The 14232-nt window shown below is 38.6% G+C and overlaps 1 protein-coding gene across 2 annotated transcripts in view; it reads right to left on the reverse strand.

Annotated features, from left to right (window-relative positions):
• Positions 1–14232, reverse strand: part of COP1 (COP1 E3 ubiquitin ligase) — a 199783-nt gene that overhangs the window by 159325 nt on the left and 26226 nt on the right. Inside the window, exons 4-5 of one of the 2 annotated variants that reach the window (XM_075527809.1) lie at positions 7988–8052; positions 7213–7332 (exon numbers count right to left, since the gene is read on the reverse strand). In XM_075527809.1, the coding sequence (XP_075383924.1) occupies positions 7213–7332; positions 7988–8052 (185 nt within the window). Of the gene's footprint in view, positions 1–7212; positions 7333–7975; positions 8053–14232 lie in introns of both variants that reach the window. The other variant, XM_075527804.1, reaches the window with a different exon arrangement.

A 14232-nucleotide genomic window follows, 5' to 3' on the forward strand; every position in this document is an offset into this window, starting at 1 on the left:
CTCCAAGATGTGAATGCAACATGTGGGCATGGAGTAGGGAACCAGTGGAGAGTTCTGCGGGGCCAGCCTCAATCCCAACTACATGGATACCCGCCCCTTCCCCCACAAGAATTTATTTCAGAGGACAGCACTGAAGCTGCAGCTCAGGGAGAGGGACTTGTCTGATCAGATAATACAGGAGCAAATGAGGGGGAGGAAGAGAGATTGGAGCACAACCTGGACCCCAAGCCTTGATGATTCCAGCTCAGAGCAGCCAATCCACAGAGAAGACCATATGGCCGGTCCCACTATGAGACACGACATCCCTCACTGACCCATAGCCCTAGGGAACAACACTGCAGACACAGTGTGGGAATTGCACTGGATCTCATCCCTCTACACCGAGACAAAACACTAATGGCCTGGAACAGAACAGCAAGGGGAACAACGCAACAAAGTCCCCAGGTAATATCAAAAATAGACGTTGAGGTCAGAGTTTGGCACCCCATCAGACTCAGCTAGAAAACACTCCTAAAGGCCAACAAACAATCCTTGAACTAACTGCAAACTTTTCTTTCTTGTTGTTGTGTTTTGTTGTGTTTTTTTCTATCGTTGGCTTGTTTTCTTTTCTTTTATTGCTTGGTTTTTCTGTGTCTTGGTTTTGTGCATGTTATTATCTCCGCAGGTCTGTCTAAATAAGACAGGCTGGATGAAAAATGTGGAGGAGAAACCAACTGGATCAACAGTTCCAGGGGGGCCATGGGAGAGAGGGCGTGGGGTGGAGGGGGGGGTGAGGAAGTGGTGTTAACAAACCCAGGGACAAGGAAACAACAAGTGATCCAAATCTTTGGAGAAGAGGGTGTAGGAGGCCAGTAGGGCATGACCAAGGGTAATGTAACCTAGAGGAATTACTGAAACCCAAATGAAGGCTAACATGATAGTGGGACAAAAGGTAAGTCAAAGGAAATAGATGAAAGAGCTAGGAGGCAAAATAAAGACACATACATATGTAAATATATTTGTGTATGAGGATGTGGAAATAGATCTATGTGCATGTATGTATAGGTTTAGTATTAAGGTAGCAGATGGACATTAGACTTCCACTCAAGTACTCCCTCAAGGAAAGAATACTTTGTTCTATTAAACTGACATTCCATGATGCTCGCCTTCCAGACACAATCGCTGAAGACAAAGTGAGTGCATAAGAAAATGTAGTGAAGAAAGTTGATGGTGCCCTGCTATAATAGTGTCTGGGGTCTTAAAGGCTTGAAGGTAAACAAGCGGCCATCTAGCTGAGACGCAACAAAGCCCACATGGAAGAAGCACACCAGCCTGTGTGATCATGAGGTGTTGAAGGGATCAGGTACCAGGCATCAAAAGACAAAAAATCATATCATTGTAAATGAGAGGGAGTACAGAGTGGAGACCCAAAGCCCTCTGTAGGCCACTGGACATCCACTTACAGAAGGGTCACGGGAAAGAGAGGAGCCAGTTAGGATATAGTGTAGCAACGATGAAACATACAATTTTCCTCTAGCTCCTAAATGCTTCCTCCCCACCCACTATCATGATCCCAATTCTACCTTATAAATCTGGCTGGACCAGAGGATGTACACTGGTGCAGATAGGAATAGGAAACACAGGGAATCCAGGGCAGATGATTCCTTCAGGACCAGTGGTGAGAGTGATGATATCGGGTGGGTAGAGGGAGGGTGGGGTGGAAAGGGGAAACCGATTACAAGGATCTACATATAATCTCCTCCTTGGGGGACAGACAACAAAAAATTGGGTGAAGGGAGATATCGGACAGTGTAAGCTATGACAAAATAATAATTTATACATTATCAAGGGTTCATGGAGTGGGGAGTGGGGAGAGAGTGGGGAAGGAGGGGGCAAAATGAAGAGTTGATGCCAGGGGCTTAGGTAGAGAGCAAATGTTTTGAGGATGAGGGTAATGAATGTACAAATGTACTTTATACAATTGATGTATGTATGGATTGGGGTAAGAGTTGTATATGCCCCTAATAAAATGATTTTTTTTAAAAAGAAATTGTGTAGTTTGGTTTATTTCAAAATTGTGATGGCCTGGTACCAAGCCCATACTATAACCAAGGTATGCCTATCCTAAGAATTCAGCACCTAAGCTTCTTCTGCGATCTAATCTTTTAAAAAGGAATGGCTTCAAGAAAGATGACAAATGGTAAGCAACAATTTCTGAATGTAAGAAAATTTTATATAGGACAAAGTGAAACAGAGAAAATGCTTTAAAATGAGATGAGTATAGCTATATTAAAACAATTTCTAGCATATAATTATAACAGTCTGAGGGAAAAAGACATTAAAGTGACCATTATTTGAGCCATTTAACCTACTACCATACTAAAAATAGAGAAGTACAAGAAGTTAATTTCTTAAGCAATTCTTAGAACTGTCAATGCTTTAAACAACAATGGTCATTTAACCTACTTCTCTCACTTGGGGATAGGGAAAGAGTGAAAAAGACACTGCTTCTTGCTCCACATTAGTTTCTGTAACTTTTGTCCCATCTAGTTCACAGCCAATGTCTCTAAATGGGAGCATGACTGCTAAATGAAATAGAATGCTTCAAATTTTTATAAAATTCTATTTTCTATGTCTGTACCTTTCCTTGCAATCATTTTCCCCTTAAAAGTAGAATATAATTACTTCAGTCACAGAACCCAGAGCAACTCACTGCCTAATCAGGGATTCATACAATTAAATACGTTAATTGTGTAAATTAAAGCTTCCTACTCCAATTCCACTCTAAAATACCCTTCTCAACATTTAGCATATTAGATTTCCAACAGGGAGAAATGCATTTGTCAGGCCTATTAAGTATTGGGTCTAACTGATTTCTACATAAAAACTGAAAAAAACCTCACTGCCATAGAGTTAATGATGACTCGTACCACCTGGGGTTTTCTGAGACAATAATGTTTATGGGAGTCGAAAGCCCAGTCTTTCTCCCTGTAGTGGCTGGTAATTTTGAACTCCTAACCATGTGAATCAACCCTAGAGCTCCTAACTTCTCTCTGTTTCATTATAAATGAGTACTTTGTCCCTAATGAGTTTAATGTTCCTGAGTTCACTTTCACGAGTAATCTGAACTCAACTCTGTAGTTTCTCAATGAATTAAGAACAGACTAGGGCAAAGCAAAGGACAAGCAAAAGCAAAGGCTTTCCAATATAAATTTAAGTTGATTCATAAAAGAAATATGAAAAAATAACAACACAGTATCAAAAATCTGTACCATGTACATAAAGCTAACCAGAGTAAAATGTTACTCTTCCACAATGGAGAACTGGTTTCTTTCCTACATTCAGAAATTTAGGTTGGTTTTATTTTCCTATTTAACATCCTAAGTAACCACATACTAAGGAAAGCATTTTTGCATGCTGCTGTTTCTGGAATAAATAAATGTCTTATTTCACTTGGTTTTTATGTATTCAACCTGAACTTACTCCTGTGACGAAAAATCTGTAGACTGTTGGCCACTTTCCCCACGTTACACAACTGCTGGCTTAGGCACTAGCCTCATCTGCATCCTGGAGACATTCTTTTCTTATCTTATGTTTGCTATTTCCTGTATCCCAGTTTTTGCATTTCATACTTTGTATCCCATGTTTCTGAAGAAGACCTGATGACAGATCAAAAAGCACTTGGCTGCTAAAAGGTCAGTGGTCTACAATTCTTTTGGAGGAAAAAGCACGCAATCTGCACCTAAAATTATAGCCTAGGCAAGCCCGTGGGGCATTTAGAGTTGCTATGAATAAGAATCAACACAGCCACAACGCTGTATTTCTTCTTTAAATTTAATGTTGCATGTTACCGTAACTTTCATAAGGTTAAAAAATACATTCATTGGATTTGAAATGCTTTCTTTTGCACTATTAAAAAAGTTTAACTAGTTTATAAATTTGTACTGGGAATTATTTTCCCTTAAAATTTAGCAGATTTTACAACAGTTCATTAATTTCCAGTGTGGCTGATGAAAATTCAAATGCCATTTTGATTCCTCATCCATTGCATGTGATGCTCACAGAACCATCACTGCATTTCATGATGTTTGTTAGTTTCAGTCTAGTCTCACACATCTCACTGGTACTGGGAACCTGGTAAGACCGCTCTATGTTGAAACTTAAGTTCTTCCATTCTCAAAATTTCATTAATTTATTTGGAAGTTTCTTCCTTCTTGTTTTCCTGATTTCTGGAACTCCTATTATTTACATATTGCACCATTAATTTCTTATGTTTTTTCTTTTCCACATCTTTGACTCTATGTTCACAGAGGAGAGATGTCTCAACTTTAAATACCAGCCCTTATAGAGAGCTTTTAACTTTCAAAAAGCCTGCCTTCAAATGGTGGTCTTATATCTTATTGTTTATCCAAGGGATACAAATATTTTACCTACATATATTTATAATTCATTTGCTTACTTATATTTTCTTCCTTACGTGTCATTTTTTTAGCAGCTTAGTGTTTTTCAACCATTCACATTTTCTTTCCTCAGCTGTCTAGTGTTGGTTGATTACTAATGTTTAAGCAGGAAATACTTAAAAAGCAGGTTAGATGCCCTCAGTCCATGAGAAATTCTTATTTACTAGAAGCTCTGCTCTAGGTTAATAAGGCTATTCCAATTAATTAGACACCCCCAATATATATCATTATGTGGTGTTGTGGACTGCTAAAAGCAAGGTAAGCAGTTAGAAATCACCAGTCTCTCCTCAGGAGAAAGATGAGGCTGTCTACTCCCATAAAATGTTACAACCTCAGAAACTCAAAGGGCGAAATCGAGCCTATCCTACAGTGCTGTTATGAATCAGGATCGACTCAATGGCAAGGAGTTTGTTTTTTTGTGTGTGCATGTGTACTTCATGAATCCCGTCCCCACCCTCTCCACTCCTCCATCCAAAACTCTTGCATTCAATGCCACTGTCCTTCCTCTGTGCAAGTCTGAACTGAGGTTAAAAGCTCCCCCAATCTGTATGTAAATTTATCTATTATCAGTGTGGTACACGTCTTCTACTTTAAATGTGCCTGTTTTGCAGCAGCCCAGAGATTCTCTTTTATCTATGGGGTGGGGGGGAGAGTCTCTAGTTTTCTCATTGGCTGGAAAAGGGTGAATCATTGACTCTGAGCTCAACAGGAAATATCAGGGATTCTAACTGCTTCTTAGACTCTCAATCAATTATCCAAGTGTCAGTTTTTATATGATACATAATGTTCCAAATTCTAGTCTCTTTGCCCTATATTACTAATAATATAGTTGGCTCTCAATTTTGCTTCCACTGCTGACTTACTATTCAGCTTTCTCAGATCTAGCCTTCTATTATGTTTTGTCCATCTGCTTTATACACTCACAAAAAAAATTGTCATCATTAAGTCAATTCCAACTCATAGTGACCCCTTATAAAGCAGGGTAGAAATGCCCCCGTGGGTTTCTACAACTGTAACTCTTTATGGGAGTAGAAAACCCCATTTTCTCCAGCAGAGCAGTTGATGGTTTCAAACTGCTGGCCTTGAGGTTAGCAGCTCAACATATAACCACTGTGCCACAAGTGTCCTGTCCCCTTTAAAGCTTACAAAATTTTAAGGTATTGTCTCTTCTCCCACTTTCTTTGACTTTTAAAAGATCTTTACTTTTATTTTCATAAAATTTCATGCTGGAACAAGGCAACTGCATATATTCAATCTACTTTCTTTTAAGACAGGGTCACTATGAGTCAGAATCAACTCAATGGCAGTGAGTTTGACAAGAGTTTTGAGATCTTTATAAAGAAGTCTCCTTATATGGCGTTATCACTACCTGAAAATATTTACTCAATTGAGTTAGTTCACCACCATCACTACCACACACCATGATGTAAGCTTCATGAGAGCAGAACCCTTTGCATGTCTGTTCACAGCCCTTAACCCAATGCCTGGCACCTAACAGATGCTCCAAGGTATTAGCTATAAGAGTACATGAACCAATCAACAGATACAGGGATCCCATTTTAATAATCTCTGGTCTAAGGATCTTACCTGGTCAGATAACAAAAACCATGGTTAAAGCCACATGAGTGAATCCCCCTAGACCAGGCCCGAAAAAAGACATCATGAGAGAGCGTCATTTTGGTCAAATTGACCTCATATGCAAGCTCTCTTCTCCTACCAAAAGATTTCTGACCCACTCAGTGAGCTCCAGATCCACACATTAACACTCAGACCATTGGCAACATTTTTTACATTGAAGTGGAAAGAAACACTCCTTTCTTCTTTTATCAAGACCATAAATAGCAATAAAGTATCCACAACTACATTATCCACTACTTGGTAAATCTGAAGAGAAAATTAGAGCTTTCTCACAAGAGGTGGGCACATCCCTGGTCTCATTTACAATCCTAAATCCAAGGTTCCAGTCACACATTTTGATTATTTGGTTGTGTGTGTGCGCGCGCACACGCACGCGAGAAAAAGATCTACTCTTCTTTTATCTCAATAAAAGCTTTTGTTTGTTTGTTTCAACTAGAATAGGGTGGTTACTTGCTAATGTTAAGATATTGCTTTTAAGAGAATATATTTGATCCCTCTCAGTTTCCTCCATTGAAGTAGAGCTTTCCTTCAAAGTCTTTCATAAAGTGAAGAAGCAATTGCCATTAATTTATGTGAGGAAAACTTTTTAGCACACCCAGATCCCAAAAATACCTAATAGTACACATAAAATCTAAAATAACACTAACATACAGTGTTCACAGGCACTGTTCAAAGTGATGACAGTTTGATATTAGGTATAGTTCTTGTCATAAAAGTGAAAATTCCCTTTGAATTTATTTCAGTAAGTGAAAGCAAGTACCATGTTAGGTTTTTCATAAAAGCAAACTTTAAAGAATTCCTTATTAAAATAAAACTATACTTTCTCATAATCTTCACTGGTAATCAAGTGATGTTAATGCAATAGTACTTCAAAAAGTTCATGGAAAAATGCTATTACTATTCATTCTATCTTCCCCAAACTTTAAGAACCTGTGTACAAACTGGGAATTAAGAATGAATTACACAATGAGCAACTTGACATCAACAAAAGGGAACCCCTTAGGAGTGACTCCTTGTAGCCGTCCAGAATCAACGGATGAAGTGACACCCTCCAGTTACTTTAAAACTTCTCCACATCTGTTTACATGCAACACGCCATATGAAGTAACTGTCTTTTCACTTAGCTGCCACTTACTGCTTCCAGCTGTTTCTTCTTCTGCACTAGCAACTCCAGCATGAGGTTGACATTAGCCAAATCAAGGTTATCTTGGTCAGTTCCCAATAAATCCTGAAATATCTGCCATCTGTGGCCATTCTAAAAATGAAAAGAAACAATAACTTCCTAAGAGTGTCTAAGTCTCTTAATGTCTAACTTCTACTTCCTAAAATGATTGTCACATAGATTATCAAGCCTGTTAATAATGCAACCTACTTGCTCTTTCACTCCCACTGGTATAATTTTAAGCACTGTTTCTCTCTTACATAAATTAAGTTAGCCGACATGAAGGCAAACGATCAAGGCAAACGTTAACTTAGAATCTCTCAAGCTTCCTTCCTTGAGTAGACTTTATTTCTCTAGTCTTATTTTCAACTTGACACATGGTAACACATAACTTGATGTTAACTTGCCTCTATAAATTGGGTCTGGTCCACTTATTCTAAAATCTTTAAATAGTTTTTCTAAATATCTGCTCATAGTTTCACCTTGTTTCATAACCCTTTAAAGGGCACATATTACAAGTCAACTCTGCCCCAATATAACCCCATCAGACTTTTCAAAAGATGATTGATTCTAGTAAAGTTTTCAGACAGTGAAGTTTAAAATGCCCTATATTTGAACAAATCTCCATTAAAAAATCCATAATGTACTATGCTTTGACATCTAATTAATGTTAATTCAAAAAAAAAAAAACCAAACTAAAAATTTATTGAAAATAGTAATAAGAGTTGAAACATACGGTGCTACTCACTGAGTGGTCCAATTTGAACCTCTTTTCCTCAAATCTTTGCTTCTGTTTGAGAATGAGTTCATTCACTAAAAATAGCAATAAAAGACATAATTTGTATTTTCATTAAATGTACCACAATCTATTAAGTTTAGACATATTATATTTAACTTTACAAAGCCCCAAAAGTGAAAGCTGTTATGCTAGCTTTTTATTTCCATTAGAAAGCTTGCTGCTGCTGCTACTACTGATTCTACTATAAGTAGTAGTACAGAAGACATTTCTTCAGAAGATACATTTTCCTAATGAGACACTGTTGGCATTTAGGAAGACATACTCCTTCAATGTGTAATATTGTCCCATACCTGATGTGGTAAATGACTGATTATAGGAGTCAATTAAGATTTTTATTTGTTCTTCATTTTAATTGTGAATAGCCCATAAATACCATGGTGGATAGATACGATTAGTTAAGAAAAATAAAAAACACACTACTATGGAGGTGATCCTAATTCACCTTGGCCCTGTGGTATAGGATCGAATTGCCCCATAAAGGTTCCAAGGCTGTACTCTTTACAGGAGCAGGCTGTCACAGCTTTCTCCTACAGAGTGGTAGCTCATGGATCTGAATTACCAACCTTTCAGTGACTGCTGAAGGGCTTTAACCACTGTGCAACCAGCAAGCCTGTTTATGCAAAATCCATCCAGCTCTTTTGCTGAATAACAGCATGATTTCTTAAATAATTGTTAGGCTACCACATACTTTCAGAAGCTACATCCCTCTCCAGTCCCAAGGGTATGAATCTTAACTAATAAACTAAGCCAATCTATTCCTTCACTCCCTTGCAAGAATCTAATTTGGGGTTAAGGTTGCTTATCGAGTTTTGCACAATGAGGGATATGTTGTCTCTATGAAAAGAGGACAACTGTGAAACAGGTTATCTCCCTGCTTCTACAGCAGGATGCTATCAAAACTACTACCAACCAACTTGTAATCATGAGGACAGCAAGTCAAAGGGGTTGGGTACATGCTGAAGAATAATAATAACCATTGTTATCAGTTCAATTCTGACTCTTAATGACCTTTTAAAGGAAAGGTGATCCATAGGGTTTTCAAGACTTTAGATCTTTACAGTAGAGAGCTTATCTTTCTCCCACAGATCAGTTGGTAGATTTGAACCACAGAACTTAAAGAGCTAGCACACTCCTTGTGCTGAAGAAAGGAAAAATATAAGGCTTTTCAGTTTATTCACTTGTTATTTTTGATCTACTGAATTAACTAGCCTTGCAAATTCTTCATATGAATCCATACATTTTCCAAAATACTTCAACCAGTTTTAATAGGATTTCTATGTTTTACATTGCAAATATATCTATCCTAAATGATATTAAGCTGATAAAAGGAAGATAGCACTAAATAGGAATTTCATTTTAGACATTATTCTCGGTTATTCGGTTATCCATTTTGGATGAGAGGAAATTTTAGGACAAAGAGCATAAGATACTTAATTATGATAATATATATTCAACCAACAGCAACCCTACAGGGCAGGTAGAACTCCCTGTATCAGTTTCTGAGACTAAATCTTTACAGGAGTATAAAATTTCATCTTTTTCTCTATGACATACAAATAAGACAAAGTTAGGACAGAAACTCATCTGTCAAATACCTTTCACTATACCACAATCTATAAGTATTTCAAACAAGTCAAACAGATACTAGACCCCCACTACATGGCTACACTTAGAAAATTATTAAAACTCACTCCAACACCTTAGGCAATTCAGACTATCAAAAATAGACACATGATAAATTATTATATGATAACCAGTACAATCACTGAAACAGATTGATTAATAAGGACTGGATGGTATGGTTTCATTGGGTATTCCAGTTAATTGGCCTACTGCTGTGTTCAGTGCTTCTATCTCCTAGTGAGTGTAGTGCCTGGAGGAATAAAAGCGCAAAGTAGCCATCCTCTCTTTAGCTAGAGCAACAGAGGAAGAAAGTCCAGAACAAAGAAGTGGTGAAATGTGTGGCTAATTGTGTCCAAGAACAACTGCCTTCACTGCCAGGAGACAAGACAAACTAGACGATGCCCAGCTACCATTACTGAAAGATTTAATCCATGGTTATAGGGAAGAATCCTAGTCAAATGAAAGAAAGTGGAGAATACAATGGTAAATTTTCATGAAATCCAGACTTTATGGAACCATAGAGGCTGATGAGCCCCTCCACCAAAACTCCAGAACTCTAAAAATATCCCCTGAAGTTTCCATCAAACATAGTTTGTGCTCTTTTAAGAAGTATCCATATGAGATCAAAAATGACAACAGTACCTTGAGATATCAGACAGGAAACTTAAGAGCAGAGAGTTTGTTAATGAAGGAGAGCAAGCCAAAAGAGTGAGAACGCTTCACAACTTAAAGAATGTAACCAATATCACCAGAACTGTATATGCAGAAATTGCTAACTGCTGTGTATTTCATAATGACAAAAAATAAATTAAATATGAAAAAGAAGTAGGCAAGCTAACAGGAATAAAGAAGCAAGGTACAGAGACTAGATTGAAATAGCAATTCAAAGTCGCCCCCCACGTAAACCATACTGCTACTCAGACAGGGGAGCTGATAGCACTGATGACTGTCTAACTCCTCCCCAGGGGACTGAGCAACAGAACTGAGAATTGCATGCAATTAGATACATTGGATTGCATAAGATGGCAATAAAATGATTTTTAAAGTAAAATGGCAAATTCATTTCTGCTAACTAGAAATTTAATTTTAAAGGAGTATTTTTGTATTAGCAAAAACAATTGCTAGTCTCCTGTTATTAAGACAGATTTAAAGCTTTCAATGACTCAGTCTTTGTCTTATTCAACAAGCACTTTGAGTATAGTGCCTGACATATGGTAGGAACAATGTTGACTGTATGAAAAAATAAATTAAACCGTGAAGGCATGTTCTTGCATTTCAAGTCTAGCAAGCCACTTTTAGCCAACACTTTCATATTTGTAATCAAGATAAACATATACTTTTTTTTAACAATTTATTGGGGCTGATACAATTCTTTTCACAATTCATACATATACATACATCAATTGTATAAAGCACATCTGTACAGTCTTTGCCCTAATCATTTTTTTCTCTTTTCTTCTTTTACATTTTATTAGGGACTCAAACAACTCTTACCACAATCCATACATATACATACATCAATTGTATAAAGCACATCCATACATTCCCTGCCCCAATCATTCTCAAGGCATTTGCTCTACACTTAAGCCCCTTGCATCAGGTCCTCTTTTTTTTTCCCCTCCCTCCCCTTTCCCCCCTCCCTCATGTGCCCTTGGTAATTTATACCTCGTTATTTTGTCATATCTTGCCCTATCCGGAGTCTCCCTTCCCCCCTTCTCTGCTGTCCCTCTCCCAGGGAAGAGGTCACATGTGGATCCTTGTAATCAGTTCCCCCCTTCCAACCCACTCACCCTCCACTCTCCCAGCATCGCCCCTCACACCCTTGGTCCTGAAGGTATCATCCACCCTGGATTCCCTGTACCTCCAGCCCTCATATGTACCAGTGTACAGTCTCTGCCCTATCCAGTCCTGCAAGGTAGAATTCGGATCATGGTAGTTGGGGGGAGGAAGCATCCAGGATCTGGGGGAAAGCTGTGTTCTTCATCGATACTACCTCACACCCTAATTAACCCATCTCCTCTCCTAAACCCCTCTATGAGGGGATCTCCAGTGGCCGACACTTGGGCCTTGGGTCTCCACTCTGCACTTCCCCCTTCATTTAATATGGTATATATATACATATACACATATATACACATACATACACACACTTATATCGGTTTTTTTTTTGCATGATGCCTTATACCTGGTCCCTTGGCACCTCGTGATCGCACTGGCCGGTGTGCTTCTTCCATGTGGGCTTTTTTGCTTCTGAGCTAGATGGCCGCTTGTTCACCTTCAAGCCTTTAAGACCCCAGACACTATCTCTTTTGATAGCCGGGCACCATCAGCTTTCTTCACCACATTTGCTTATGCACCCATTTGTCTTCAGCGATCCTATCATGGAGGTGTGCAGTCAATGATATGATTTTTTGTTCTTTGATGCCTGGTAACTGATCCCTTTGGGACCACTCGATCACACAGGCTGGTGTGTTCTTCCATGTGGACTTTGTTGCTTCTGAGCTAGATGGCCGCTTGTTTATCTTCAAGCCTTTAAGACCCCAGACACTATCTCTTTTGATAGCCGGGCACCATCAGCTTTCTTCACCACATTTACTTGTTCACCCACTTTGGCTCCAGCCGTTGTGTCGGGAGAGTGAGCATCATAGAGTTCCAGTTTAATAAAAGAAGGTATTCATGCATTGAGGGAGTGTTTGAGTAGAGGCCCAAGGTCCTTCCGCCACTTTAATACGTGACCTATAAATATAGACACATAGATCTATTTCCCCATCTTCCTATATATATTTGCATGTACATGTCTTTGTTTAGACCTCCATGAATGCCCTTTGACTCCTAGCTCTTTCCTCCATCTCCCTTGACTTTCCTCCTGCCCTACTACCATGCTTCATTGCCACCTGGGCTAGAGTATACCTCTTCTCTAAGCAACCTTACTCTTGATCATTTCCCACCATGCCTGCCACTCCCCCTTGATAAACATATACTTGAAATCATAACTAGTTCTCAATATTTGAGCGCTAAGTCTGAAAATTTACACTTTTAAAATTCTAATTCTATGGAATCTTGGAATACCTTTATTACTTTGAAAAAAACTGCATGTCTACCACTAAAGTCATTTTAGTAATTGCTCTTTTAGAGGCAGATATAATATAAGCAAAGATTTTATACTCTTATTTTTATAAACAGGAGTTTACATTTTACATGCATGAAATAAGATGGTCAGGTACTACAGCAACAAAAAAAACATTCAATTTACAAATCTTAAATACAGTCAGAGCGAAAAAAACTAAAGAGACGCAGGTAGTAAAACGGGCTTCTCAAAAAAGAGCTAAAGGGAGGGAAAAGAGAGTTAGAAAGAGAGTTAACAAAGGGAAGAAAGTTAGAGACAGCACCAACATTTGTGAGCCCGTAAAGAAACAGACCTGCAAGCTCTACAGAGAACCAGGTAGAGGAAGTCAGCACCACAGAGGGATAGGGAGAGCTGAAGAGCAAGTCTTGGTATGGCTGGGGAGAGTCTGAGGGTGGGATCAGAAAGCAGGGCAAGATCAAAGGGTAAGGAGAGGGGAAAAGAAGAGGGTGACTCAAAGGGGAGACCAGGGGGAAGTACATAGTATGCAATGGAAGTGATAGTAAGAGTTTGGGAGAAGGGAAGTCAGGAAAGAGAGGACCTAAAATGCAACACAGTGTCCTAATGCCAGCAGATTGATTCTGACTCACAGCCACTTGAAATGGGGTTTCATAAATGAGCCTCTTTTTTCTCCAGCAGAAGCGCTGGTGAGTTTGGACCACTGGCTTGTCAGCAGGCCATCTCTTACCCAACAGCACCTCCAGGGGCTCTATCTGAGTTTCCAACGCACTGCCATGGAGTAGACAATGACCCAGAGCAACCCTACAGGGCAGAGAACAGTCCCTCTGAGTTTCTGAGGCTGCAATTCTTTAGGGGAGCAACTGGTAGACTGGACCTGTTGAACTTGCAGTTAGCAGCTCAATGCATAAGCCACTAAGTCACCAGCACAGGAAAGGCAAAATTAAAATATCTCTCTTCATGAAAAAATGTGTACCTTTAATGAGGAGGAAAATCAAACCTTTTTTGAATATCTGGCCTCCAATTCTTTTCACCAATATTGAAAAGGACTCAGTTTATTAACTAATAGATCATTGATTTGCATTATGTGTATATGCAATTAGTATTTATTTAATATATTAACTTAGAAGGTGAAAGAACTGAGCACATTGCTGTAACAAACCTCTTCAAACAAAATCAGTTATACACTAATAAACCTCTTTATATTTCCACCAACTTACACATGAAAAAAATTACTAATGTACACTTTAAAATAAACTTTAAAATCTGATGCATAAAACTTTTCTCCTCTGGATGTCTGAGGGTTGACAGTTCTAAACAACACGGGAACTATGTGGACCAGGAACTTATTGAACAACTGAACACTCCAGTGGAAACTTAAAAAGTCAGCAATTGTAACTTCACTTCTTCATTGAATACATGTATTTTGTAATAATGTATAGAATTGCTTTATAATTTAAACAGTAATACATCTTTCATATTCCTTTCA

This window comes from Tenrec ecaudatus, chromosome 1, assembly GCF_050624435.1.
Source record: "Tenrec ecaudatus isolate mTenEca1 chromosome 1, mTenEca1.hap1, whole genome shotgun sequence".
Taxonomy (NCBI): domain Eukaryota; kingdom Metazoa; phylum Chordata; class Mammalia; order Afrosoricida; family Tenrecidae; genus Tenrec; species Tenrec ecaudatus.